This window comes from Neopelma chrysocephalum, unplaced genomic scaffold (assembly GCF_003984885.1).
Source record: "Neopelma chrysocephalum unplaced genomic scaffold, ASM398488v2 Primary Assembly neopelma1_59, whole genome shotgun sequence".
Classification (NCBI taxonomy): domain Eukaryota; kingdom Metazoa; phylum Chordata; class Aves; order Passeriformes; family Pipridae; genus Neopelma; species Neopelma chrysocephalum.
The window spans coordinates 16,973,090-16,995,398 of record NW_020897714.1 but is presented as its reverse complement, the minus strand read 5'-3'; the positions used below and the strand labels follow the sequence as shown (position 1 = coordinate 16,995,398).

At 55.1% G+C, this 22,309-nt stretch overlaps 2 protein-coding genes across 2 annotated transcripts; one reads left to right on the top strand and one right to left on the bottom strand.

The window, feature by feature from the left end:
- Positions 1-281: 281 nt before the first annotated feature.
- On the top strand, positions 282-9,378 carry CSDC2 (cold shock domain containing C2). The gene is made up of 4 exons (XM_027680121.1): positions 282-544; positions 6,641-6,906; positions 7,169-7,291; positions 7,551-9,378. The coding sequence occupies exons 1-4, from the start codon at positions 347-349 to the stop codon at positions 7,711-7,713; spliced, it is 750 nt and encodes a 249-aa protein (XP_027535922.1). The 5' UTR covers positions 282-346; the 3' UTR covers positions 7,714-9,378.
- Positions 9,379-9,717: 339 nt separating this feature from the next.
- On the bottom strand, positions 9,718-21,488 carry PMM1 (phosphomannomutase 1). Its single transcript, XM_027680120.1, has 8 exons — positions 21,389-21,488; positions 21,177-21,294; positions 20,250-20,326; positions 19,979-20,070; positions 17,629-17,728; positions 16,751-16,826; positions 13,866-13,981; positions 9,718-13,084 (listed from the first exon to the last, which is right to left on the bottom strand). Exons 1-8 carry the CDS (start codon positions 21,455-21,457, stop codon positions 12,962-12,964), a joined length of 771 nt encoding a protein of 256 aa, XP_027535921.1. The 5' UTR covers positions 21,458-21,488; the 3' UTR covers positions 9,718-12,961.
- Between the last annotated feature and the right edge of the window lie 821 nt (positions 21,489-22,309).

Here is a 22,309-nt window from a genome sequence, read left to right as displayed (position 1 = left end):
TGAGACTTGAGGTGACAGGGGAGAGGTTTGACCCATTGCAAGGGACCCCTCCCCGTCCAGACTTGGCCTCCTGTCCCCATCCCTGCCTCGGGTGCCTTCCCACAGCCCCCACACCCCATCCTCTGTCCCTGCAGCCTGTGGGGCTGCCCCATTGCGTCTGGCCGTGCCACCGATGTGCGTCACCTTGCGCAACCGGAGCGAAGCGGCCCCCCGGGACCGACCTTCGTCACCTCCGGCCCCCCATACAGACCTTCTCCTTTAAGCCTAGCTCAGAAATGACCATGCTGATCCCTCCCACCTGCCCGCTCCCCCTGGCCCGGCCCTGACGTCAGGGGAAGGCGTGCGGATGCGTGTGTGTTCGAAGCGCACATCATACACACATCAGATACCGCAGATCCATCAGCAGGCAGCCGGAGGAAGCCCCCCGGAGCCGGGCTGCAGGCGACACCGCTGCTCCTCCCAAGGTAGCGGGGCAGTGTCCGGCCCCGCCGAGCACCGATGCTCTGCAGAGCGCAGCTCCAAGGAGCCCGTCGCTGCTAAGGAGGTGAGTAAGGGGAGGCACAATGGCCATTCAGCGTGCCCGGGCTATTGTAGCTGGAGGTTAAACTTCACACACCACCTTTTTCTTTCAAACCTGCTTTTTCCTTTTGACGATGGAGAGGTGCGAGGGTGAAGCGTGACTTCCCTGCGGTTTGGTTATTCCCTACCAGCCTCAGGAACAATAACTCCCCTGGGGGTGGCGGCGGCAATGTTGCACGTCTGCTTTGGCTGGGGGGCAAATAATCCAGGGCTTTGCCACGGAGGTCTGAGCTCAGCTGTGACCCAGCTCTCTGATTGCCGGGTGAGGGGAAGGCAGTTTGTGAAAAATCCGTCTTATTAAAGCGGGCTAATAATGATGTGGCTTGAATTGGTGTTTCTTTGGGACTGGCTGCGCTATTCCTGCTGATGGCAAGTTAGATCCACAAAGGAGGAAGGAAGGACACAGAGGAAGATGTTTGTACCACGTCTTTGAACACTCTGCTAATTAAAAAATAAAAACCTACACAGGAAAACAAACAGATCCCACAAACTCGGCATTTGTGATGATTTTGCATATATGCTTAAAAGGTAAATCAAGCCTCCATGATGGTTTCTCTCCTTGCTTCTCCTCTGCATCTCTCAGCCTGCTTGCTCTCCCCCATGGCCTCCCTGAGAACTGGGCAGCCCAGCACTGACTAAGGGAGCTTTTTATAATCAATCCATAAAGGTGACATTCATATTTTAGCGCTAAGCAGGCTGTATCGTAGGCGAGACTATCTCAGCAAAGATCTCTGAAGTTGGGAGCATGATTGGCTTAGCTGGGGAGGGGACGCTGTCAGTGTGCATTCCCCAAAAACCGCCTAGTTTTATTTTTCCTATAGTAATTTGTCTGAGCAAATGGGTTTGTAACACTCAGGGTAGATGAGGAAATTGCTTTGCTTGGTATTTAACTCTTAACAGCATGATCTGGTAACCAAAAAACGGGAGTGGGGGGAGCTGAGAGGCTTTCATTAGCATCGGACAGAGACAGCATTTATAAAAACCTGCCAGACGCCGAGGCTGTGAGCCTTCTCCAAGGAAGGGAGGATGGAGAACCATAGCCCAGCGAGTGCTGTGGTGGCCTTCTTCGTGGGAGCCGCTGCCTGGAGCCATCCTGGTTCCCCAGCTGGTTCCCGACCTTCATGGCAGCCCCCCTGGGATCTCTGCTGGCCACCGTGTTTTTGTTGGGTCCCTTGGCAGGTGAATATGCCAAGCAGCTGAAAAATGGAATTTTTGTTTTTGCATCGAGCCCTGGGGACACACTCGTGCGTCTGGAGGGGTGTAGCTCTTCTCTGTTTCAGCCTGTGTCTAGACAAGCTGAGTCTGGGGGGGCATCAGCCTCCCCGAGGATGGCAGCGGGCCAGAGCATTGCTTTCCCTGCTTTGTGGGGTGAGAAGATGGCTACTGGCAGCTGGCTGTGGAGATGGGGTGTCTTTTTGACATACAGAGACCTTTTTTTCTACTGGGGTGGATTGAGAGGGGTGGTAAGCCTGACTCCTGAACTGGGGCAAGGAGTGGAGAAAACATGATGGCGAGTGACATGGAAGAGCCCGTGCAGAAGATTGCTGGAAAAGGCAGCTGAGGGAAAATATTCATCTCCTTGGCTGGGGTGGGGGGAGCGGTGGCACTCGGGAGCGTTGTGGCAGACAGCATCTGAGCTGGGGATTTACAAAGAGAAGCAGCGGCGTGAAAGGGAACAGCCCATAAAGGCGACGGCAGGCCAGCTGAAGGGTCACGTCCACAGCCGGAGCGTGACGGCCGCCAGCAGAGCGGCCACCCATCCTCCCCATCCATCCTGGGCATCCCGGGGGTTCCAGCGAATGGGAAGGAACACAAAGAAGCGCCGCACGGGAGGGCCGACTCACCGAGGGCGATTAAGCTAATTAAATACGTATTCCCCCGCCTGGGCGAGGGACGTGTGAGGGGTTTTTCTTCGCTGCCGCTAATGAATGGGGAGTAGCGGACGGAGGCTGGTGCCTCTTCAAAAGGCTCTTTCCCCCCTTCTAGGAGACCTTGAAAGGCTGTTTAGTTAAACAAGGTCACAGCCAGCACCCAAGTCAATGTGTTTGGCTTTAAAGAAGGGGAGAGAGACAGTGATTTTATTTGATAAACCGCAGACCTTTCAGTCACTGCTGATGAATGGGGTACTTGGATCTCGAGATAAAAGCTGATGTGTCTACTGCCTGTCTGCCTTAATTGGCCTGGGTTTCCTGCCTTAGCCTGCGAGCGCTCCCGACTGTCAGCTCTGCCAGCTCAGGAGCCTGCCCTCCGAAAAATATAAAAGCAAAGCTGGCTGCTGCTGCCAAAGGAGACCCTGTCACCAGAGGGCTCTGGAGTTTGGCTCCGAGATGGTTTCTTTGGGGAGGGGGGAAGGCAAACACGGTGGTAGGTGTTTCTTATGAAGAGCATCCTTCCAGGGAGCCCTGGGCTCAGTGCCACTCACACACCTCTTTGGCTTGAAGGATGGTCACCCTGGGAGACCCTCGGAGCAAAGCCACCAAGGGGAGACAGGGAGGAGCAAGGTGGAGGTCCAGCAGTGACTGTGGAGAGGGGTTATGCTGGAAAGGCTTCCCATGCCCCACGGCAGCGCCGGGCTGCTGCAGCCTCTCCTCTTCTTCAAAGTGACCCGGATTTCATCCCTGCATTGTATATGTGCGTGGAGTGGACACAGGGTCGTGGGTGGTGTTAGCCAGGCCAGGAGATTCCTGGGGTGGAGAGAGATGCTGTCATCCCCAACAGGGGTTATCATGACCACAGGAGATGGAGGAGAGGGTGAAAATGCCTCCTGTGCCCAGTTGCTTCCTCCTTGTCACCTGCTGGGGCTGCGATGTGGAGAAAGGGTTGGGGAGATGATGGTGGGATGGAGCACAGGAAGGAAAGGAGAGAACAGGAGGGTTTTCCCTGACCTCTGGCTGGGCTGGGAGGGGAGGAGATACTGGCAAGGATATGCTTGTGTCCCCTGTCTTCTCTCAGCCCACTTTTGCCCTGATTTAATTTCCTCAGTCCCTTTGCGTGGGGATTTCAGTGAGGTAGGAGGTAGGATACTGCTCTGGAGTCTCACATGGTGCCAAGTTCCCATTCAACCTCAGCTTCATCAGCACCAGCAAAACCAGGCATTCAACCACTGGGCACCAAGGCTGACCCACAGAATTGGGATACTTGTTCCAGATGCTGAAGAGGGGCAGAGTGCGCATGCTGGTTGCGGGAAACAGCTTTGGCATGGCTGCAGGACAGGGGTCCCTGCTCCAGCCCCTGCTCCAAGCAGAAGTTAGAGCAGGCAGCTCAGGGACGTGTCCAGGGGATGCATACCCCTAAGGATGGGGATCCCACAGCCTTGCTATGCCCTATCCCTGTGCTTATCCCAGTAAGATGCCATTCCACATCAGGGTTCCCTCCCACATCCCCATGGGCCATCCAGAGCCCCCCCAGAGTGCCTGTGAGCGATCGTGTCCAGCTTGTTCTCCCACGTGGAGCAAGCTCATCTCCTGGGGGCAAACAGCAGCCCAAGAGGGCACCGTCTGCTTCTGTCCTTGGCCCTCGGGATCAGATTGTCTGCCTCCTCAGTGATGGCCAGCATGCTACTGTTCTTGACCACTCCTCATCCCCCAAACCAAGGAGCCTTCCAGGGCACCTGAGCCTGGGCTGGTCCCACTGGTGAACCTGGAGCAAACCCACTCTTGGTTGCCACTTCACCAGCCCACAGCATTTTTTTCCTGCAAGGCTCCCACTCCTGCACACCCCTTCCCCTTTGCCTCTTACTTTTCTTTTGCCTCTGGGAAACTTCCATTTTTCCAGCCCCTTATGGATGCCAACCAGTTCCCTTAGCATACTAATAGTTTGCTCCAAGCATCGTTATTCAGGTTAAATACCCTCCATTGTCCCTAATCTGGTGGGGGAAGGGAAAGGCCTTGTCAGTGAAAGCGGGCACAGAGGAGGTGCGTCATGGTGAGGCCATTTTCATAGTGGCGGGTTCATAATGTGGCAGAGAACTGAGGGCCACTCCCCCCAAACCATCCCACTCTTACAGCCCTACTTCCCCCAAATAATCCTACTCCTACAGCCCTGACACCTGCTGGGAAGGCGATGGATCCTGCATTTTGCTGGCCTAAAGTGGCCAGACTGCTTGCTAGCACAGGCAGGGAGGTCGGATGGGGACACAGATGGGAGCCATGAAGCTGCTTGATGTCTGGCCTGGCTTTGGGGTGTCTCATTTGGGTGTTCCCTGAACCTCTCCAAGCTCCACAGTCATGGGGGAAGGAGAGGTGAGCCTGAGCCTGGGAACGGGAGAAGGGGTTGCTGAGCCAGGGTGTAGGGGAAAGAGATGCTGAACCTGGGCATGGGGCAGGAGATGCTGAGCCTGTTGGGCCAGGAGCCAAGGAGCTCCTCTGTGGGGTGGGATGTGGAGCAGAAGACAAGGACGTGTGCTCCAGTTGCTTCATGGCAGAGGGGAGCCACTGAAGCACAGGAAGGGTTTGGTGTGGGGGTGGGTGGGGAGCCAGCGAGGGGAGAGACATTTTGGAGGAGTTTGTGGCCGTGACTGGAAGTCATCTTGGAGGGCAGAGGAACATGGTGGCTTCTGCCTTGGGGTAGGACTCCAGTGTGGGCTGTGCCGCCTGGATTTGAGGCTGAAGCTCTGCAAGGCTGAGAGGAGGTGGCTGAGTCCCAGATGGGCAGCATCCCATGGCAGCATCCAAGCTGGAGTGGTAGCAGTGGGGATCCAGTGGCAGGCAGACCCCCTGGCAGGGGAAGCAAGCAGAGGTGGGTGAGGGGAGCAGAAATTGCCTAGTCCCTCCTTGAAACTTCAGTTGCTCTAGAAATCTTTTTCCATGTCCTTGGTGCCTGCTAATTTCAGAGTGGAGGTGACCCCCTTTTGCACATCCCCCCAGGGCCTTCGTGTCTCAAGGGGCCACAGTGAGTCAGAAAACAAATTAAATATTCTCTAGGTTTCCTGGTGTGTGCAGGTGTCATCCCAAAAGATGCTGCATGCCCCAGTGGGGTGGGAAAGGGCTGAAGTGGATGGTGGGGAAGGGGATGGTAAGTCTATAGGATGTCAAGCTCTGGGTGATGAGAAAACCCCCAAGGCTGAGGAGTGATGGAGATGGGTGAGCCCCCTCATCCAGTGCACCCAAAGAGAGGTGCCCCCAAGCAGCCACTGGTGTGGGGCACCCCAGGACAGAGGCACCAGTGTGAGATGCAGCAACTGATTGGAAATCATCAGAGCAAAGGCTTTCTGAGCAAGTGGCTGCAGTGCTGATCATGCACCTCACTGGGAGGCTTAGAAGTGCACAACCCTTCCAATTTCATGCTGGGGTGCTTCAGCAAGGACAACAGTGCCCACAATTGCTCTGACAGGACACCTCTGAGGAGTTTCTTCCCCTTAGGGCTTTAACCCCTTGCAAACTGCGTGATGCCAGCCAAAAACTGGAGCCTAATGATGGCAGCAACAGGAGGTTGTGCTTGTGTTGTGGCTCACTGAGGTGCTGAATGGGTTTGAGGGCTGCTGGCAGCCCCATCACAGCCTACTGGTGTCCCTTCCTGTTTAAATGTGCCACTGGCTGGGGCTGGAGTTTGGTCCTAAATCCTATAGGGCTGAGGCAACCTCCTCTGCTGGGGAGACCTCAAACCCCTGGCCTTGACCTATCTGTTGTCTCAGCTTTTCTCCTTCACTCTTTTATTAGAAATCTCAGGCTGGGACAAGTTCTCAGAGTCTGAGACTGGAGACCCAGGCATGCTGGCACTGCATGGGCATCCTTCCCAAAATGGTCCCTGCTGGTGGCAGCTCATGTTCCACTGCTTCTTTTCCCAGGCTGTGCTTTTTAGAGACTTCATCTCAAATATATGGGATTATCCTGGTAAATGAGCCACAAACCAGGCTCTTCCCTTGGGATTGATTTGCTGGAACATCCCAGGCTTCCAGGGGCAATTCCTATTGCTGGGGGTTGGTGTCCAATACAGAAGGCTGGCAGCATGCTGCCTGCTCCCACAGATGGCTGGGAGCAGAGGGGCAATTCCTGACAGCAAATTGTCCCTGCCAAAAGCCCCACAGAAGGGCCTGTAACCCCCGCCTCCTTTTGCTCCCCAGGTCACCAGCAGTAGACCCGCACGCCCGGGTGTCCTTTCTCCTGCCGCCTGCCCACCTGCCCCCAAAACGGAGGAGCCTGCTGGTCCCACCATGTCTTCGGACCCCAGCGCCCCACCAGCGGTGCCACCGCTGCACTCTCCCAAGTCACCAGTGTGGCCCACCTTCCCCTTCCAGCGGGAGGGCAGCCGCATCTGGGAGCGAGGCAACCTCCTGCTGCGGGACCTGCCCAGCCCCCTCCCCACCAAGAGGACCAGAACCTACTCGGCGTAAGTACCTGGCTTGCAGGTTTGAGACTGTCCAATTGAGCTAAGCAGGGGCTGTGGTCACCTGCAGTACCTGCAGAGCCCTTTACACTGGTGCACTTTGCCAACGCAGCGCCCGGCATTGCTGCACACACCTCCAAGGGTGCTGCGGGTGGGTGCCATGTGCTCTCCCAGGGGCCATCATGTGTTCATAGCAAACCTCTCCTTGTGCTGCCCCTCGGGTGAGTGCCACCAGTGAAAAATCTCCTTCCCTTTCCTCCCGCAGGACGGCACGTGCCTCTGCCGGTCCCATCTTCAAAGGCGTCTGCAAGCAGTTCTCTCGCTCCCAGGGACACGGATTTATCACCCCTGAGAATGGCACAGAGGACATTTTCGTGCATGTGTCTGAGTAAGTCCCGGGGTTGTGTGGTGCCAGAACACCCCGGGGAAGCCATACCAGCATGGGGCTGGAGACTTGTGGGCTGGGCCATGGATGTCTCCATTGGGTGGGAATGGGGCTCTTCCTGTCCTCTACCCCTCATCACCTGTGGGTTTTCTTTCCCAAGGCACAGCTGGTGGGTTGGGTGCCTTCCTTGGTTCTGGGTGGTCTGGGGCAGGGGTCTGTCTCTTGGTCGCAGCCCCACCATCTCTCCTTTCCTCTCCCACAGCATCGAGGGGGAGTACGTCCCGGTGGAGGGGGATGAGGTGACGTACAAGGTCTGCCCTATCCCTCCCAAGAACCAGAAGTTCCAGGCGGTGGAGGTGGTCCTCACTAACCTGGCGCCGCACACGAAGCACGAGACATGGTCTGGCCAGATCATCGGCTCCTAGGCGCCCGGAGGGCCGCCAGCCACTCAGCCCCATGGAGCAAGCCTGCCCGGCCGCTCGCAGGGGGCGTGGGGGGAGCCGAGGCGGTGGTGGGGCCGGGGCTGCCCCCAAACATGCAGGCGTTTGCGTTCAGTGTCTTTTATAAGGTTACGGTTTCCTTTCTCTGTGTGTGTTTGTAAGTGTCTGTTGAGGGGGACAGGGGAAGCAGAGCCCTCCCTGGCCGTCCCCAGCTCTGGGGGCAGCACCGAGCCCCATGTCCCCTATTCCTTGCCCCCTGAGGCCATGGGGAACAGAGTCCTCCAGCTGCCCTGGGCTGAAGCAGGTGCTGAGAGCAGGAGGGGGCACAGGGAGGCTCATCCTCCTGAATCCCACTCTGGCAAGATGGGCATCCCACTTGGTCCACACTGGGACATGCCCTGAGGCAGGGTCAAAACAGGGCAGTGTGGGATGACAGATCACTGTGCGGGATCTGGGTGTCTGAGACCCATCCCCATCGCTGGCAGCTCACAGCACCCACCTGAGCCACATCCCTCCATCATAAGATCTCAGGTCAGTGGTACCACGAGGAGGTGAGTGACTTATAGGAAGCAAAGATTTAGTTTTACAAGACTAACAGCTGTTGGCAGGGTACTGGGGGCACTTGTTGCTGTGCCTGGGGGGGCTGCACCTGGGCATGGGGCAGGGGGGCACTTGGCACCTCTGTGCTCCCCACCGCTGCTGGGCCAGTAGTGCGCTTTTCTTGGCTCGGTGCTGACATGGTTTTGGGGAGATGGCCGCTTTCTCCTCCTCCCCTTGCCCCCCCCCAGCTCCCTGGGGACCCCTCTTCCCATGCGTGCGCGCGCGTGTGTGTGCATGTCTGTAGCTTGCTGGGGTGGTGAGGGGCTGAGGGGTCTGAGTAGCCTCAGCTGTGGGGCGAGCACAGCCACCTCCTCCCCAGCCTCTCAGTGTAGGCAGGGTCTCGTATACAAAGCACAAACTTAGTTTTTGGTCTTCTCCGCCATACCCTGGCCAGGTGGGCTCCCACAGCTCCAGGGAGGGACAAGGATAATGTGCACTGGGCTGGTCCTGAGCTGATCCCAGGTGAACAGCACCTGTGCTGATGCTCTGGGAATTATCAGCAGGGTTGGGAACAGTGGGGTGCCAGCAGCCCCCCTGAGCAGGGCAGGATGTGATAGCCAGCTCCTGGGGCATGTGCTCAGCGGGAGGTGTCAGCACTGCTGGTCCTCAGCATGGACAGAGAAGGTGTTTGTCACCTTTCCTGCCACCGCTGTTGTTGAGAGGGATAAGCGGGAGAGGAGTGGGGCAGGGCTGGTGCAGTGCAGGACAGCTGGGCCTTGTGGATTTGAGAGGACCACCACATGCTGCCCTAGAGCAGGCTAGTGTGGGGACTGCCCTGGGACCCTCTGACCTATCTCACTGCCAACTCAAAGCCTGGCTCTTCCAGGGGCTGTGGCAACCCTGGCTCAGGCTCCAGGCATACCCAGGACATGCAGTCACCTTGGCCAAGGCAAACTGATTTTTTCTTTCTCTTTTTTTTTTTTTTAAATAAACTAAAACCCTAGACTCGTTGTTGTTGGTTTTACAACTCCAGTGTGGTTCCCGCCTGTCTGACCATGTGTCAACCTTTGTAACATTGGCAATAAACCATTAAAAGTGACTTTCCCATGAGCCCTGCCCATCCTGGCTTTTTGTCCTCTGTGTGTGTGTCACAGTGGGGATGCTGGTGATTCTCTCAGGTAAAGGACCTAGAGCACCCAGGGATTAATCCAGATGTCAGAACAGATTCACCCACCTCCGCACAGTATGTCCTGGGTGGCTGGGAGTGCTCCAGCCTTTGCTCACGGGGAGCACACTGTGAGCCTGGGACGGGAGGCTGGTGCTCACCATGAGGGGTGACCAGGACCGAGGCTGGTCCCTCGCTGCTGTGGGCATTTTGAAGTGTGGCTGCCTGTTATCTGGCTGCCTTTCACCCCCACAGCCCAGCACAAAACACATGCTGCCTCCAACTGCTGCGTGTTGTGGCTTTAATAGGATTGATTTTAATTTTTTTAATATATGTATCTATGTATTTAAATATATTTAACAGTTGGTATCAGCCAGACAGGAGCTGCCCATCTTGCATGGATATGGAGCCACATAGCAAGACAGTCCCGGGCGTGGGGCCTGCCACACCTGCTCACTGTCATGCACAGGGAGAAAACCCCACTTACTCTGTGGGCACCCACCGTGACAGGAGCATCAAAGGGGTCTCAAGGACAGGCATGAACCGTCCCCTAGGCATGGGGCTCCCATCCCTGTATCATCCCTGCCTGCAAAAGCACAGCACAGGCAGCCAGGGCTCTCAGTGGCCCTGCTTGAGCAGGGGTGTGGGACCAGAAATCTCCAGAGGTCCCTTCAACCTCAACCATTCTGCGACTCTGAGACCCTGGGGCTGCCCCAGCTACTTCTGATGCCACCATCCTCCTCCTCCTCCCTCTTGGCCTCTTGGGTCTCCAGGTGGGAGATGCCCTCAACTAGCCCAAGCTTGGTATAAGAGAGAGGAATGGGGAAGGTTCCTGAACTTGATCCCACCCATGCACAAGTGAGCTCCTGAGCTGAGAAAGCAATGCCTGGTGCCTCAAAGGTCATGTCTGTCTCTGCTCTGCTCAACCTGCAACTCCCCCCACCCTGAGGAAGGGACATACTCCCACCAGGAGCAGCCTTGGACAGAGCCTGCCTTTCTCTTCATTTCAGCCCCCATGGCCACCATGGTGCCCCACGCTGTCAGGGCTAGGCCCTGCTCTTCACTAACCGCTAAACTCACTAGAGGTCCAGCTGGCTTTGAGTAGACTTACAGGAAAAAAAAACTCCCCAAGACTCACACATAACTGATCCACAGTGAAACACAGAAGGAGGAACCACAAAACACACAATTCCTCCATGAAGGTTGCAGTGGAGGGCCAAAACCTGTGACCTGTGAAATGGGTACCCTGCATTCAGGCTTCTCCAACAGGTCCTCTTCTCCCACACAGAAATCTTCTCTGGGTAGAAAGAGGAATTTGTGCACTTGTTGGGGATTTCCAGATGCCAGGCAGACAGCTGCACTCATGCAAATGTGATGCATCAGAGATCTGATGTGTTGTAGTTAAGACGTGCAATCAAGTGGAGGAGACAGCACTCCACCAGCACTGGTCATACAGTATCCTTGCTCCTGTGGCCAGGCAGCCACTTGGGACTCTGTCCATGGCAGTGGGGGAGCCCTGCCCTGTGTCTAAAAGCACCAGTGTATCTCACCTGAGGAAGATGGTGGTGCCTTGCTTAGGTGACTTCTCTCTGCAGTCCAGCTGCTAGTGGGAGATGAAGAGCAATGGCAAGGAGAGCAGGAAGAGGAGAAAAAGGGGAGAAAAAACAGGACCAAGAGACAGGGCAGTGCCATACCAGCAGGGATGGGGTGAGAAAGGCTCCTGAGGAGCAATGGTGGGGGGTTTGCATGAACCTCCAGCACTCTCCAGGTCCACAAATGCGTGCCCTGAAGAGCTACAAGCAGGACATCTCCCTGGAGGGGATGGATCCTTCAGCTCCTTTTGAGCACTAAATTGTGACTAGTGTTACCAGTATGGCCACACACCCCAACATAACTGCCGGGAATAAAAGGAGGGAGAAGGTCAAGGGAGAGATGTGGGTTTGCAATCCACGAAGATCCAGGGAGAAGAACAGGACAGGCAACGGCTGCACTAGACACCCTGTCTCCCTAAAGATGACCACGTAAACTGAGTGTGTGGGATGAGACAGGGTGGAAAAGCAAGCTTGGAGGGCACTGCTTGGGGGGTACCTCCATTGGCACTATGAACCATGTCTGGCCTGTGTTGGCCCTCTCTGAAAATATCTCTGGCAGCAGGATGGAAAGCTGAGCACTGGGAAGCAAGGGGACTTGGTCTGTTATGAATGCCCTGGGTAAGGTTGTACACAGACACATCTCTCTAATGAGGACAGACTGCAGGAGCTGGGCCTGTTTAGTCTAGAGAAGACTGAGAGGGGATCTCATTAATGCACATAAATACCTCAAAGGCAGGTGCCAAGAGGATGGTGCCAAACTCTTATCAGTGGTGCCCAGTGACAGGATAATGAACAATGGCCATAAACTAAAACAGAAGAAGTTCCACCTCAACATGAGGAAGAACATCTTTATGTAGAGGGTGGCAGAGCAGTGGAACAGGCCGCCCATGGAGGTCATGGAGTCTCCCTCTCTGGAAACATTCAAAACCTACCTGGATGCATTCCTGTGTAACCCACTCTAGGTGACCCTGCCTTGGCGGGGGGGTTGGACTAGATTATTTCCAGAGGTCCCTTCCAACCCTAACAATTCTGTGATTCTGTGATCTCTGACACCTAATGGACATGGGATTGGGAAGATCATTGGGAAGCCTTCTGCTCCACAGCATGCTCTGCACACACCAGGTGCCAGCATCCTCCAGCCATGCCAGGCAAGGTCTGACTTGAAAATACAGAATAATAATACAGAAAATAAACCCTAGGGGGTTTTGTAAGCTAAAGAGAAGAACTGGTTTCTTCATGCACCTGAGCAAAGTTCAGAGCAGCAGCCCAGTCATTTGAAAGCTATCATTCCCAGGTCACCTGTAGGGAGGGACTGGCACAGTGTAGCATTGAGGGCAAGGACATGGTGACCTCTCCATTAGAATGCACAATGGTGCAACAAGCTGGGATCGCAACTATTCCTTCCTACCACAGGCTTGGAGCAAACAGTCTTCCTTGCCTCTTGCCTTGGAGCAGCTCCCATGAATGTCTGGAGCCTCAGCAGCCTCAGCAGCCCTGGCCCCCTGGGCCAAGGTGCAAGCGAGAGAGAAAGGTGAGAAGCATATTCCCTCATGCAGAACTGTTAAGAGAAACAGAGTGGAAAAGGAGAGGAGAGGGAGCACGGAGTGGACACACACACGCTCTCGACTGGCCCTTTCAAATGCTTTCCAACCACAAAAGCATCTGCATCACCGCCCACCACAGTTGAACTGTCAAGAGAGAAGTTTTTCCAAAGGCGAGGAGGGTCTGGTACCACAACCTCCAGCCACAGATGGGGAGTGCCGAAGGGCTGCTCAGCTAAGGCTCCCTCCTGCCACCCACCCACACTCATGTTACGTCCTCACCAGCTCTGTGAAGTGTTTTTTTGGTCTACCCTGAGCAGATTCCTCAAATCAAGGTGCTTTTCCTGGTGGGGGGGAGAGGGTGGGACTGGGGCAAGGCTGCAAGGACCTGGCAGTCAGCACTCATTTGCTCTTTCTGGAAAGAAGATTTCGCGGCATCGCTGGACCGTGTCTTGGGGGGACTGGACACTGTGTCCCACAGTGCGGGGATCATCATAGATTTCATAGTCGTTCCCTCCCTGCAGGGGAATAGAAAACAGGGACAGCATTAGCAGGGTCTTGCCAGAACAACCTCATCCGTGAATCTGCATTTTGCTCTGTCCTGTGGGGAACTGGGGTGGGAGCCAGCAGCTGGGCAGGCAGGGACCTGGTGGGAAGGGGCAGTCAGGGCTTTGGTGGCCCCAGGGGCTGGGAATTCTGCTCCCTCCCTCTTGCCTCCCCTCTTCAATGTCAGGGGAGGAGCATAGGCAGGATTGGGAAGGTCCCAGACCAGCAAAGCTTGTCCAGGAGCCTGGGGTTAAGCCCTGCCCTGCCTGTGGAGGGGTTAATAGAATGTTACCCCTGTGGATGGGTGGGCGCATTTGGGGAGCAGAGGTTGCCGGCATCTGGAAAGAGCTGAGTGGATGATTAATCTGGAAGTATCATCCTCCACTGCTCTAAAGGGAAGGTGAAGCTGTTTCTGCTGTTGAGAAATCCTCTCCTAAGTGCTGGGGGCTTGTGTTTGGAGTCGTTCAGGCTGCAGGAGTGGCTGCCACCCTACCAAGGATGCTGGGATAAGGAAAGCAAGGCTGAGGTGGACCTGCTTGCCAGCACAGTGAATCCAAGGTGATTTCCCCGTGACCCAGTAGGCCTGCTGCCATCATGGAGACCATCACAAACCACACCACAGGACAGCATCTTCCTCCCTCATGCTAAAGGTCTGTATTGGTGCCGATGGGACCCGAGCCATCAGACCCGTGATAGAGCAGCTCCACGCAGGAGAGAAAGCGGCCATGTGTGGGGCGAGTGGGGAATACTCACAGGGGTCGTCTCATTCCCAAAGAAGTGGATGGTGTCAAATCTCTCGTCATCGAGCACATTGAGGCAGTAGCGCTTGTCCCAGCCCTCTGGGAACACGTCAAAGCTGATCATGCCACCTGCCAGCAGAAGGGAGGGCATCGGGAAATGTCACTGGGAGCTGGCAGGGTCTCCCACCCTGGGATGGGCAGGAGGATGGGAGGGAGCTGGATGTCTTTGTGGACCCACCACTCCAAACAGCAGCCATGAACACCACCAGCTCTGCCTGGATGTTCCTCTTGGCATATGGCTAGGATAGTGGCAGAGGCTGTTCCTATGACAACAGGCTGGAGTGACAGTATGGCTGGGGTGACATTAGCACAGCTTCCCTGCAGGCAAGCAGGAACCAGCAGGTTCCTCCCAAGAGAGGCATCTTTGGGGGAGATCTGGGGTCATGCCTTGTGGATAGCACCAGCACGTTCTACGTCCCAACAGGGGACAATGACCTTGAAGACTGGCACCAAGCTCTCTCCTAGGCTCCTGCCTGGACATCACCGGCCCTTTGAAAACCACTGTTCTGATGCTCCTTAACCATGCAGGGACTGGGAGCTCCCATACACTGTTTCTGCACACTGATAAGGACCTTGCCACAGAGGTACCACGAACCCATCAACATAATTGGGGCACGACCCTGGCCCATCACCTCTTGACACGACCTAAGTGAGGGTTGCCAGCATCTGGAGAGGCACCGACTCAGATGCGGCAAACATACAGAGGTCAGGAAGCTTTCCCAGAGAGTCTGCATGTGGACATGGACACCCACAGCCACCAAGGGTTAACAAACTTCCCAACCCTTGCTCTTAGACCAGGCAGAGTTTACCCCAGCACTGGGCTGCCTTTTGGGGGTGCTTGGAGGCAGCACCTTCTCTGTCCTCTCAAGGTGCCCCACTGCATGCACAGGCTTGTCCCAGCACCAAGACAGGTGACATGTTCTTCTCAAAATAAAGCCTGTGACTTAGGGCACATACATGTTTAGGTCTCGCTCAGAGCCAGAGAAATGGGGATTTGAGCTGGGATGTACATCTCCTTGCTAGTCCAGGTCTCTGCACATCTTATGCAGGCAATCTACAGGAGTATCCCTCAGAAACCCTGGCATTTCACACTCTCCTTCATAAATGATAATCCTACCTCTCTAAGGAAGGTGGTGAGTAGACAGGCACCAATCCCCAGGGTTGCTCAACCATGCAAGTCCTGATGCCATGGTCCTCCCCTCCCTGGTTGTTTTGAGTGTCCCCATGGTTTGGGGATCCCAAACCAAGACTCCTTGGAGCCCGAGGAGCTTGAGCTCGAGCCTGTGTGTCCAGCTTGGAGCAGAGGAACCAGACAGGATGCCCTGGATGGAGCACTGTGATATAAATGGGAGCAAGTGCCCTATGAGCTCAGGGATGGGGATGTCCCCAAGCTTGCAGCAGGATCCAGCATCTGAGCAGGAGCTAAACTTGGTTGACATTATTAAAATCCTTCCTGGTTTTGCATCCAAAGCCATTGACCTGGGAAAAACACTGCCTTTTACTGCATTCCAGCCTTTCAAACAGAACTGGGCAACAAGAAGGGGCTCCTGATGCCAGCTGGAGCAGGTAGAAAATCAAAGGAAGAAGAGGTGGTGTGGAGGACAGCCAGCACTGTCCCTCACCTAGGTAGAGCAGGGGTCTGGAGGGGCTGCAGGGAGATCTCCCACCACCTCTGGGGCTTGCATCCTCCACAGCCAGGGAGAAGGCACATGAAGCCAGCTTGGCAGAAGGCCCCCCTTTCTGTGTTCCCTGGTTTTGGATCCCTGTTTTGCTCCCCACGTTTTCTTTGTGGAGGAGCGAGGGGCCTGCAGCTCCCCTTGTCTTCATGCTTTTACACGACAGGCCTGGGCTCTTCATGGCAGCTTTGCGAAGTCAGAGGAGAAAGGCCGATTGTTTTGCTCTCACACCCCATGCCTGCAGGGACACAGTGGCAGGGACCTTGTCTTTCTCTGCTGTAACAAACAGTGTGTGTCAGTGCTGTGGGCAGCACAGGATGCCCCTGGCAGGATGCTGAAGGCAAGCAGAGGCTCTCAGAGGAAAGCCCTTGAAGGACCAGATCCTTGGTACTGGCCCACGTTGGATGCAGGAGTAGGTGTCACTCGCTGCCTCTCAGCCTCGCCACCCCATTGCCCTTTGGCTGGGCTGACACACGACACCTTATCTCACACCTACCCACCTGCCCTGCAGAGGGTCTTCTTCCAGCATCATCCCCACCACTTACACACCCTCATTTTTCTCCCCATCCTGGCCAGACCCCCAGGATTGCTCAAGCCCCTCCTCTGGTTCCTCACCTTCAGTAAGCTGGCTGTAAGAGCCACACCAAGAAGTGGCCCTGCGAAAGCCCATGGCATGGAGCTGCAAACTCCTTACCCCTGGTCAGCTCTTTTTCCAGGAAGAAAGATGTTTCCCTTGCAGCCCACCTTCCCAAGAAAACCCCAGAGCCAAGACACACATAAGGCTCCTGTCTCATTCCTAGAGAGGAGTGCATGTGTTGGAGCTCTGCTGGCTGCCCTGTTGCTGATGCTTCAGCCAGAACAGACCCTTTGGGCAGCAGTAGGCTCCACAAACTGAAATTAAGGCAGGGATAATGTCATGGAAATCTGCCTGTCCGGCCAATTCCCTGGGAGGCAAATCTGCAGCACGGTTTATTCTCTGCTGTGGCCCTATCATGGATGCAAATGTGATGCCCCTGTGGCAGCTCTCCAGGACTAGAAGCTCCTTCTGCTCTTCCCAAGGTCTCCAGGCTCTTAGAGGGAACAGCTGGGATTCTCGCTCCTCTTTCCAAAAATTTAAGGAAAACATGATAAAGACAGAGCCAAGGAAGCCCCCCCAGCTCACCTCGGGAGAAACGCAGGCCCTTGCCAGCAAACTCCCTCTGCAAGGCTGCCACAAACTTCTCCCGGATCCGCTCTTTCTGTGGAGGATAAGGAGGAAAGAGAAGGAAAAAGGGTTTGAAAAATTAGATGCTGACAGTCTCTCAGAATCCACTGTAACCTGTCTGCTGGGCAACTCTGCCTTATTGTTCTGCTCCCTTCCCACCTGTCCTAGGCCATTTAGCCAACTTGTACCAGTCCTGCCCAGTGTCCAAGTAAAAGGCCATCAGCTCAGTCCATGGGGAAGAGCAGATCCCAGCCTTTCCCTGGCAATGAAATGCAACTGTTTCAGTTTCCTAAAAGGCCAGTTCATAATCCAAAGTCTCCAGTTATGCTTAAAAAGTCTTGCAAGGACCAATTGATCCCTCGACCCCAAGAAAGCTCCCCCAGGCAGAAACTGGTATGAGCATGGGCCAAACGCTCCAGAGACCTGCCCAGCAGATCTGCTGTGGCTCTCTGAGTCTGGAAAGCCCATTAGTTCCAGCTCTGTTGGGGCTGGGAGAGTGGGAGAGAGAAGACAGCTGATGGGCTGTCTTTGGGTACTGTAAATGAGGAAACATGCTGTTAAATAACTGCCTTATTCCCTATGGCTCTCCCACAGCACAGGGAATCCTGCTGGCCACTCCTTCACATTGGTAATCCCCAGTGAAATCCAATTCTTCCATTCATTTATGTCTCCCCTTGGGTTTTCTGACTCTCAGTCCTGTCTCCACCTTGCTGCATATGCACAGCTTGGAGCTGGGCTCCATTCTCCTTGAGAAGGGGGGAAGCACATAAGATCTGAGATGTGTGGTTGTGCAAAACCAGCAAATGGGAGGGTGAGCCCAAGTCTGGCCCGTGTACCTTGTCCAGCTCAGAGAACTCAATTCGCTCTTCTGGGGTGCAGCTTCGTCCGATGGGGGAGATGTTCAGCATCCCGTTGCGAAACTCAATGAAGGTTCCTCTGTGGGTGGGCAAAGGAAGAAGGTTACTGGGGCAGGGAGAGAAAAACAACCTTTACAGGGGAATGACTGCTTAGCAAGGCTCTGCAAGGATGTGCAGGAGGAGAGAAGCCATGCCCGCTCATGGGTGCTTCACACCAGGCAGGGACTAGGCAACAACAACTGCTTAAGATCCCCCTGGGGTGCCTAGTTTTATAAAAAGAGACTGTAAGAGAAAAGGAGTAAACAGTTCCTGTGTGCCCTGGGGACAGGCTGGATGCAAGGAGCTTAAGTGAGGTGATAGGTAATGTTTTCTAATGTTGTGATAACTGCAAGGACAGCTATTGCCTGGCCTGGACCAATTGCCTGATGAGACTGTGGCATCTCCACCCCATGAGGCTTTTAAGAAATACTGTGTGGGCTGTGGAGGTGGCAGTACCTTGGGGCAGTGGAATAGCACAGGTCGGTGTAACTCGCTGCTGATGTCCACCAACAGGCTGAGGAGCAATCAGGCAAATTGTGTCCTCGTGGGCCACAAATCAGGGCCTTCGTATCTCCCATTTAACCCCTGAACCTTTGACTGCAGCTCGTATCCAAGCTTGCACAGACAGCATCCAGTTCCTGCTTGCCACCCTCACCTTGCGCTGGGATCACTGCTCTGCTGCTTCCTCGGTGGGCTGGTTGAAAGCACTGAGCTGGCAGAAAATTGCTACCTTCTTTTCTCTCTGCTATAAACCCAGCTAGTTTTGTTTGCTTGTCAAGGGGCCAGACAGGTATCAGCACTGGTGGGACAGAAACAACAGGGGATGGCAGCACTGCTAATTTGAAAATAGACTGAAACTCTTGTGGAAACCTAGCTGGAGCAGGGAGATCCCCTTCCCTGTCCAGCTGAGGATTCCTTATCACATTTAACCCTCTGATGTCCCTACCAGCCCTGCCTGCTGTTTCTCTGTGATAAAGTGAGTCTTGAGGAAAAACTCTCCCCCTCCTGTCTCGTTACACAGTGAGGAACACCATGGGAAAAGACACACAGGCAGCCACGCCTGCAGCCTGGGAGTAGCATCTCTGCAGCACCCAGGGTTTGGTGGATCATGCCCCAAGCCAAGACTCGGGAGATGTGGGTTAAAGTCCTTGGTTTGCTAGAAATCCTATAAGCCTAAATCCACAGAGCTACTTGGGAGATGAAACTTTGCCAGGTTGTTGGGTAACTAGACAGCAGTGAGGCAACAAAACAGCCTTGAGGGTTCTGGGTCCCAGCACGTGCTTTCAGGGGCCTGTTCAGCCAGCAGTCCTGTTGCAAGGAGCCACCCTAGCCCCTCTCACCAGTCCTTGTATTGTCACGTAGTGACTCATATCAAGCAAATAACTTGGATCACAGTGTAGCAACTTTTACCAGCTTAATCTCGACCCAACAGCTCACCTACTCAGGTTCACTGTACAAACACATGGGGAGAGCAGGAAAAAACCAGCCAGGGCAAGGGGAGGACAGAGCTGCTGTTCCCAACAGCACTGGGTGGCTCATGCATTTGTGAAACTGTGGTCTGAGGTGGGGTTTGACCCTGCATTCAGGCTGGCTTGACTGCAGGCTGCCTCTGAAAGAGGTCCTCCTGCTCTACCCTTCCACCTTCGTGCCATCTGTTCCCTCTCTCTCCTTTCTGTACTAACAGGATGAGCTGATCCAATGGAAAACTACCCTTTTCTGTCCTGGTAGTGGTCTGGTCTTCCTTCAGAGGAGGTGTACCAACTCAGCTCCCCCTCTGGCTGCTGGATATCAAGAGGAAGAGCAGACAGGAACACATGGCTGGGAGCAGGGCAGGGCCAGCCAGTGACACTGGATTAGAAACAGTGTGAAACCGTGTGCTCAGGCACTGGACTTCCCACCTTAAGATCCATTGTTTGCCTGTTTGGAAACTCATAGGACCAATAGTACCTGATGCCCTGACCAATAACAAGCTGGCACCATTGTCCTAAATGGGATACGTGCAGTGGCTGTACTTTGCTTTCCCAAGAGGAAAATCTGAGAGGCCAAAGAACTGGCATTACCCTAAAACATAATGCATACTCTTCAGAACAAAGACCCTCCTCCATTATTTGCCCAGGCTGCCCAGTGGGCACTGAGTGGGACACTGATCCTACACAGTGCCTCTAGATGCTAAGATAAAACTTGAAGCAAGACAAGCTCTGTACTCAGCTGTTTTTATGAGAGCTCTAGAGCCCAGGGCTCCCTAGAATTCAGTGTTATGACTACCATTTGCAAGTGTTTGGACTGTTACCGTTTCTTGGGCAGCTTCAGCAATGCCATGTAGTTGAGACAAAAGTTGATTAGATCCTGCAGCAGCTCTTCCCCCAGGTGGTCCTGAATGGCCTGCATGAAGAGAAAGGGAAGTGAAGAAGATGCCTGACTTCCTAGGAAGCCCACCTAGAAGAGTGGGACATTTAGATCTGACAACTGGGGAGAAGAGGCTGGGTGGGGCAGGCGCCAGTCCCCATGGTGTGCAGGGCACAGGGCAGGAAAGCCATGGCTGCAAAGGGAGCTGGACCTACCTGCTTGGAGACCAGCTGCCCATTCTTGTATTGCACTGTGCCGTTCTCTGCAAAGACGTAGTCAAACTTTTCAATGACTGAGGGGGGAGGAAGCAAAAGAGGAAACATGAGTATTGCCTGGGAAAAGCAGCGAAAAGGATTGGGCTTAGCTGAGTGAGCCATCCTCCTGTTTTCTTAGTACCACACTTTCCACAGCTCCTGTGCTCTGTAAAGGGCCACTGACCATCCTACTCTCCTTGCTTTCCACAAGGTGGATGAGGAGATTATCTTCTGCTCACGGGTGGGGAGCTGACGCACGCAGCGGGAAACGACCTGACCGAGGTCACGGACTGAATCCGTTGCAGGACGAAGATAAGGGCTCCAATATGTCAGGCTTTTAAATACATGCGTGTTACTCTGCTCTCTCCTCTGCCCTCCCCACTGCCAGGCTGCCGGGGTGATGTGGTTACTGGTTATCTAACTCCAGCCCCTCCTGCAACCCAGACACGCAGCACTGGCGACTCAGCAATCAGCCTCAGCCGGGAATTTCTCGGCCTCCCTCCGCTAACGAAGCGGGAGCAGAGCTTGGACCCCAGTGGCGCTGGTTATCCATGCCGGAGAAGGAAAACATGGAGGGAGCAGAGGCTTCTACCCCGTGTCCCCAGCGGAACCTGCCGGAGACCCCACATGGAGCAGCAGGGAGGCAAAAATTGCCGGGGGCTCCTGCCTGCTGTATCGGGGGGTGCAGCTGTAAGAGCCTTGATGAAGCTCGTACAAAACCGACGCTGGAGTCGGCAGCGTGGATCGGAGCATCCCTGCCGGCTCTCCAAAGAGGGGGGGAGCCAAGCAGCAGCTCCGCCTGGGCGCCGCCAGCCTCCCCAGGGGCAGCCTTGGGGTTGGATTTAGGGCACAGGTGACCCCCGGGAGACCTCGTCGGCCGCGTCTCACCTTCGTCCCCGTCCCCCAGCTGCTCGGCTATCTTGGCATAGTCGGAGCCTCCCACCACGCCGATGTGCACCCTCTCCCGCAGCTCCCGCAGGAACGCATCCACCTCCGGCTCGATTTTCTGGAGGGGAAGCAGCGGGTGAGGCCGCAGCCAGCGGGACAAGCTCCGCCACGCTGACCTCGCCCCCGCAAAAAAAGCCCCCGCGCCTCGCTACCTGCCGAGCCGGCGTCAGGGTCCCGTCCACGTCGAAGAGGCACAGCACCCGGCCCCGCGCCGCCGCCATGCCCGCCGCCGGCCCGGGCTCTGCGGGCGGGAGGCGGGACCGCGCCGGGGAGGTGATGGCGGCCGCCCGCCCTCCCCGCGCCCACGGGCGGGACGTGCGGCCGCTGCCTCGGCCCCGCTCCTGTGCCCCCGTGGCTCCATCGCCCCGCCAGTGCCGCCTTAACGTGCCGGGCGTGAACGGCGTCCCCGCTTCAGCTCTCTCTTTAAATCCTTTGCTATAGAGCCCTAACGAGGCACCTGGGAGTTTCGAGGAGGGAGAGTGTGGGGGTGCGTGTTTTCACAGTTGCTGTTATTACTGCAGTGCCCCCCGGAATGGAGGGGCTGTGGGTCTGGATTGAGCTGTCTGGTAAGCTCAGCTCCTCTGCGGGTTTCTAGCGAAGGACACTTCACACTGTCCTAGCAGTACACACTCACCCATTCAGTCCCTGTGCCTCATCTTGCTTTTCCAATAGGATCAGCTATTCATAGCTAATACTTTCACTGGAGAAGTGAAAATACCCTCTGCGCAAAGCTAGTAACTTTTGCTTTGACCTGCTCAAAAGTCATTTAGGATTTAATTAGACCATCTGGTCAGATCATATTCATATAGCTCCATATCATGCTGGCCTGATATGTGACAGTGGACAGCCCCCTACCCACTGCCATCGCCTCAAATAATTCCTGAATTATTTTCCAAAATCAAAAACAACCTAAGTGGAACATTCATGCTTTCTGCTCAACAGTTAGTTTGCATTCCCTTCCCCAATTGTGCTCAGCACTGAGCTAGGTTGGAACTGGGGGGAGACATGTTTTTACTGATTGTTTTTTCCTCAGTATTATTTGTTGCAGGATATTGTGCAATCCCTTTTCCCAG